This window comes from Phoca vitulina, unplaced genomic scaffold (assembly GCF_004348235.1).
Source record: "Phoca vitulina isolate PV1807 unplaced genomic scaffold, GSC_HSeal_1.0 scaffold65, whole genome shotgun sequence".
NCBI classification, from domain to species: domain Eukaryota; kingdom Metazoa; phylum Chordata; class Mammalia; order Carnivora; family Phocidae; genus Phoca; species Phoca vitulina.
The window spans coordinates 5,932,877-5,939,427 of record NW_022589768.1 but is presented as its reverse complement, the minus strand read 5'-3'; the positions used below and the strand labels follow the sequence as shown (position 1 = coordinate 5,939,427).

At 52.6% G+C, this 6,551-nt stretch overlaps 1 protein-coding gene across 1 annotated transcript in view; it reads left to right on the top strand.

Moving 5' to 3' along the window:
- The window catches only part of WDR93 (WD repeat domain 93), a 43,359-nt gene extending 37,786 nt beyond the window's left edge, over positions 1 to 5,573 (top strand). Inside the window, exon 17 of the mRNA XM_032392046.1 lies at positions 5,247 to 5,573. Coding sequence (XP_032247937.1) covers positions 5,247 to 5,343 — 97 coding nt within the window. The 3' untranslated portion in view covers positions 5,344 to 5,573. The remainder of the gene's footprint in view (positions 1 to 5,246) is intronic.
- The last annotated feature ends 978 nt before the right edge of the window (positions 5,574 to 6,551 follow it).

Here is a 6,551-nt window from a genome sequence, read left to right as displayed (position 1 = left end):
ATGCACTTATAGAAATTTGGAAAACAGGACAATGCAAAAAAAAAAAAATTTAAATAACCCACGATCCACACAAAAACCCTAGCACTGCTCTTCCTCCTATGTTAGTGCATTTCCTTCAGGTTTTCCCTTTGGCGTTTTTACTAAGTTGAGATCCTGTTTCATGTTCGGTTTTTAAGTCTGGCTTTGTGTCACTCCAGAATATAAGTTAATTTTTTTTTAAGAAAAAACTCCTTATAAATATGGTTTTTAACGCCTATGTAATGTCCATGGAAAGATGTGTCTACCATATATTTCTCCACTCCCCTGTGGTCGGGCCTGCTCTCATAAGGATGAGGTTCTTCTGCCCTGACCTCCTCCAGTCTGTGCTCCTGTGGGAATGGGACTTTTCTTTTCTTTTTTTTTTTTTTAAGATTTTATTTATTTGAGAAAGAGAGAGAGAGACAGAGATAGTGACAGAGAGCACAAGCAGGACAGGGAGAAGCAGGCTCCCGCTGAGCAGGGAGCCCAATGCGGGGCTCGATCCCAGGACCCCGGGATCATGACCTGAGCCAAAGGCAGATGCTTAACCAACTGAGCCACCGAGGTGCCCCTGGAGTGGGACTTATCTACAGCCCCCTTTTTCAAATGTCTTTCCTTCCTGTCAACACAGCTTAGCTCTTAGGTCCCACACCCCAACCTCTGCCTGGGAAGGCCCCATAGCCACTGGGAGGGGTGGAGAGAACTGCCTCCCGGGGAACCTTCTGCAGGGGAGAAGACTGGAGGGGCTGGCCAGGTGGGACATCAGGGACCAGGGGCTTGAGAGCTTGGGAACAGAAAAGCTCAGGGAAGTGCTCACTGGGTCCCGGGACTTAGCAGGAGCTGGGAGGGGTCACACTGTGTGGTTGTGGCCAGCCCAGATTGAAGGAACATTTACTTGGGCCTGATCTCAATAGAAAGCCCATTTTCTAAATTGGGTCCCAGCAATAAATTGGGAAACATTGATTTAAAGAAGCCTTTTCCTGTTCTACTTGCTCTGAGGTCTGGTACCTGGGGTTTTCCCAAAGAGTAGTCCCTGCCTCAACATTTTAGTTTGAAAATTTCCTTTCTTTCTTTCTTGCTTTCTTGCTTTCTTTCTTCCCTTTCGAAAGTGCACATAGGGTTGGGGGGGGGGGGGGAAGGCAGAGGGAGAAGGAGAGAGAATCTTAAACAGGCTCCATGCGGCTCATTCTCATAACCATGAGATCATGACCTGAGCCAAAATCAAGAGTTGGACTCAACCGACTGAGCCACTGAGGCGCCCCTTATTTTGAAAATTTTCAAACATACAGCAGCTTTGAGAAAAAAAAAGTCACTGAACATCCACATACCATCTTAGACTCTGTCATTAACATTTTCCTATTGTTGTTTCTCACATATACCCATATATGTCCCCCAAATTTTAATCTCATCTTTTTCTCCCCTTTTTATTCCTCATGTCTGAAACAGCTTCCATTGGCCCTAAAACTAGGTGAAATTTCAAGGCAATGGGTTTATGTGGCAATCGATTCAAAGTTTCAGACTTGCAATAATCTGTCCAAATTGTTTTAAAAAACCTGCACTTGGGACTTTTGTAAACAGCCAGTGCGAAAGGGAGCCTGCCTTTGGGGCTTTAAAAGGAGGCCAGTTAGCACCAAATATGTGCCCCCACCCCCCACCCCGCCACCCCTTCCCTGAGGCCTGGCTTCTGCTCTCCTCCAGCCCCGGTCTCCAGGCACCATTTCCTGGCTCCCTGCCCTGCTTTAGAGTCTGCCATCTCTGGCCGGGTCAAACTTGATCACAAGACAGAAATTTCTGGACACCAGGAAGCAGACAGAAACAGAGTGTCCCTTCCTCTCTATGTCTCTCTCCTCTCTGTCTCTCTTTCCCTTTATTCCCTGTGGAATACAGAGCCCAGCAAGACTGGGGGTTCTCCACAGCCAGCTTTCTGTCAGAAGGTGGGCTTCTGGGGTGACCCAACAGACCGGGTCCACAGCCAAGGGAGCCAGGGGCTGGGCCGGCAGGAATTGAGAGCTCATTCCTATTTTCATTAGGAAGTGAAGGAGATTGAGCAGCTTTTTGTTACATATAATGTACGTTTCTCTCTCTCCTTCCTTGACTTGCCTTGGATCTTTTTCCCAAGCGTGAGTTCTTTTTCTTTTGATTTTGAGAGTTCTGTGCCAGTGTGTTATGAATAATTTTTTCCTGGTTTGTCTTTAGGTAGGAGCAAATATGGCTGCTCATCTAGCCAAACAAGTTTTCGAGGGTCAGGTAGCTGGAGTTTTCCACCTCCTCCCTTAGGCTTCACTGAAGGGCGGGCATAAAGAGCCTCAAATTCAGGGTGCAAGCTGTGCAATAGGACCGGGACGAGACTGGGGGCCTCTGAGTGACGGGACAGGCCTCAGTGTCTTTGTGCATGAAGTAAGTGGCAGCCGTATCTCCGCATGGGACATTATGGCACACGCAGGAAAGGCGAGCCGTTACTTAGCATTAGATCATAGAGAAAGGCCGTCTCCACACCAACGGTGTATGTTGAAAATCACCCACGTCTTAACACATGACGGCTTTATTTTCAGGCTTCCTTTTAAAACTGGCCCTTGGGGCGCCTGGGTGGCTCAGTCGTTAGGCGTCTGCCTTCAGCTCAGGTCGTGATCCCAGGGTCCTGGGATCGAGCCCCACATCAGGCTCCCTGCTCCGCGGGAAGCCTGCTTCTCCCTCTCCCACTCCCCCTGCTTGTGTTCCTGTTCTCGCTGTCTCTCTCTCTGTCGAATAAATAAATAAAATCTTTAAAATAAATAAGTAAATAAATAAAACTGGCCCTCATTCCATCTATTCAGCTGCCTCTTGGACGGTCACGTTTTCCTTTTTTTAAGATTTAATTTTTAAGTAATCTCTACACCTAATGTGGGGCTCAAACTTACAACCCATCCACCAACTGAGCCATCCCTGTTGTTTTGACCTGCTGACCCAGAAATTTCACTTCCACTAATTTATCAGCGGCAGACGTATTATGATAATTGACCTGTACTGAGCCCCTACTGTGTGCCGGGTGCTATTTTTTACTGTCATTACTGTCCCCACTGCACAGCGAGGAAGCTGAGGCTGACGGAGGGCAAATCGCCTGCCCAGGGTCACCAGCTTGTAAGCGAGGCACACGCAGTCTGGGTTCAAAGCCTGAGTGTGTAACCCGCACACACTGCCACCTCCCTCCCCTTCGCTCCCGCACGCACGCACGCTCACTGCAGCCTGGAAGGCATTAACAAAAGATTGGCAGCCCCGAGGGTCCTCGATAGGGCAAGAGAAGGTGGCGGATCTGTGAGTGCCACCTAGAAGCAGTTTCTAGGATACTTTTCCAGTGCAAACACCAGGGTGTACAACAGTGTGTGGCAAAAAAAAAAAAAAAAAAGATTTTATGCCCGTCTATGCTTATACGTGTATAAACAATTTCCAAGGCTTTACAAGGAGCTGTTAATTACGGTTGCCTTGGGAACGGAAAACCAGGATCTGCGGTGAGAGGGAGATTGCTTGTAATTGTATATCCACCTGGATTCTTTGATTTTTTTTAAAGCAAAGGATAGATTACTTTTTGAAGTGAAAAAATGTTTTAGTGAGTCAGCTGAGTACCAGCTACATCTCCGTGTGGACGTCCCTTGGCAGGCAGGGCCTCCAACCAAATCCAAAGCTGCAATCGCTGCCTTTCTCCCCAGAAGGAGCCCTCCTCCTGCCTGCCCTCGGCGTTTTGACACCCTCCGTGCATGCAGGCAGAAGCCTGGCCCGCAGCCCGCACCCCTTCCCCAGAGCGAAGGCGTCCTCCGCGTGCTCCCAGCGGCCACCTCTGCCTGCAGAATGAGGGGGGACTCCTGGACTTCTCTGACTCTCCTCTACTGAAGTGCATTTACTTGGTTTTTTTTGTTTTGTTTTGTAATTAACCTCTTATTTTGTAAGAGACCCAACTCAAACGCCTTACCTCCCAGGAGCACTCCTGGGCAGGGTGGAACCTTCCTCCTTCCTCCATTTGACCTCGGTGGCATTTACATGCCTCCTATTACAAGCCTTCTTTCATTCCTGTCACCCTTAGGAAACCGGGGGGGGGGGGGGGGACCGGGGCTGTCTTAGGCACTCTGGTCTTTCCCACACTTGCAGCGCCCGTGCCTGTCACTGGTGTAACCAAACCAACGTGAGTTCACTGGGAAACTACCCCAGGCGAGCTGTCGCACACATTGCAGCCAACGAGGAGATCACGGGGAATAACTTCCAAAGCTGGGACTCCCTGAGCAAGGGTGAATGGGTTCCTTTGATTGAGGGTTAGGATGAATATTAAACAGGGAAGCCTCGTCATGGTACGTAGAGGTGGGCATAGGGTCATGCGTGTGCCTTAAGGAAACATGCCTGCACATAGGTTGTTATGTAAACAAGGCTTTTGCTCCTCCTCAGGTGGAGATTTTAGTATTATATTGAGGTAAAGGTAACTGTCGGTCCCTCCGTGGGTCACTCCATGGTCCATGTGCGCAGGCGTGAGCTGGGGGTTAAGTTCAAACCGGTCTGGGTGGCCTGGGCCTCCGGAAGTCTCTGGGTAGATGTCATTGCTTGAGGGGTAGTTTCAGGTTCAATCACGATTGCTGTGCCCCTTGGGTCTTTTGCCTGAGTTAAGAGATACGCTGGAAAGGGATCAAGCCCCACGTGGGACACCCTGCTCAACAGGGAGCCTGCTTCTCCTTCTCCTCCCTGCTTGTGCTCTCTCTCGCATCTCCCTCTCTCAAATGAATAAAATCTTAAAAAAAAAAAAAAGTAAATAAAACTATTTGTTTGGAAAGAAGGGCTTAAGGAAAAATGCGGGACAAAGGTCGGTGGGTACAAATAGGTGGCAGTCAAGGTCAGGGCTTGGGGTCCAGCTGGTGACACTAGTCGATGTTCAGGGAGTGTTTATTCACTGGACGTGTTGGCACTGTGATGTGGCTCGCGGTGGTCCACGCACACGGACCGCGAGCCCCCCAGCGCGCGGTGACTTCTGTCGGGGCGCGCCTCCTGGTTTAGGACGCCGGCCCTGTCGTCAGGCAGTAAAGGGGTTCCGAGGGCGGGCTGTGCACCCGGCTGAGTCCTGAGGACACAGACAGGCAGTGGATGTGCTGTTTGGAGACTTTCTTAGTTTAGCACAGGGCCGTCAGGGGCTGCCCAGGGACCTAGGAGCGGGAGGGGTGGGGGGCAGACGGCACCAGGCGGTTTCCTCTCATCCCCATCTGTGTGGCCCACAGGTTCCAGAAGCTGGAGAAGAAGGTGAAAGAGCAGGAGCACTGGACCCGCCTTCGCAGATATTCCTTGCTTCTCCAAAGAGAGAACTTCCGAAAGTGACTGGGCTGTTGCCCTGGGCTCTGTGAAAAGGCCGACCGCAGGCCCACTTCAGCCCAGGGTGCCCTGACGGCAAGAGACGCGGTGACAAAGGGCTGCAGCTCAGTAGGCCCAGGGGCCTGCTGGACTGGCCGTCTGGGACCTCAGCAAGGCGGAGGTATGATCTGGGGAGCCTTCAACCTTAAGCCGCTTGTCAGAGCCCTCGGATGGGCAGATGTGTCACCCCAATAAACAGCGATACTGTTTCCAGACTCCAGAGTTGCTGCGGCGTGCAGCCCTGCCTTCCCACCCAGCCAGACCCTAGCAGGGCCCCGGCAGTGGTTTCAGGCAGAGTCCCGGGCCTTGTGAGGACCCCTCGCCTTCTAGGCCCAGGAGAGTCACTTTGCTCAAATGAGCAAGACCCCAGGCTACCCCAGCTACTCTGTGGCCCCCTTTCTCCCCACCCACTTCCTCTCCCTCTGTGTGCCGGCGCATGACCTTTCTGGAATCACTTCGGAGAGGCTGAGGCTCAGAGTGGCTGGGCACTGCCTGAGGTCACAGGGGCCTGAGAGGCGAGGTGGCAGGCAGGGACTGTACCACTGCTGGCCTGGAACCCTAGAGGAGGCCGGGGGGGGTGGGGTGGGGTGGAGGACAGGAGCGGGGCAGAGAGGTGCCTTTCTCTTCTGGAAACGGCCCTTCCAGGAGCCCAGGACGGAGGGCTGCCCCCCTCAGGGCCTCCGCCTGCCTCTCCGAGGACACCGTGTGGTGCGTCTGACAACTGCAGGTGGTTGACGCGTCCCCGTGTCCCCGGATCCCGGCAGGCGGGTGACAGGCAGCTCCCTTTGTGCCCCCATCCCTCTCCTCCCTGGGGTCACACACGCTCCTCATTGCCACGACACCTCCTTCACGGCGCTGGTACTGACCGCAGGACGTCCCTGGACGGAGAGGTCCCCCCCCCAGGTACCCCGCCCCTGGGCCTCCCACCGGGCAAGCTAGAGCCGGGCAGCAACTGCGACTCTCACAACAACCCTCTTCCTCCAGACGGCACGCCCGGGGGCCACTCTCGTTTCCGGTGAGGGAGGCAAACTTAGGATGACGGCCGTGGCCTCACACACCACCCGAATGGGACAGGGGACGAACGTTTACGGGCCACTACTGTGATTGTGGGCTTGACCCGTGCGCCTCAAGTAACCTTGTGAAATGGAGAGGTCATCATTATCCACATGTCACAG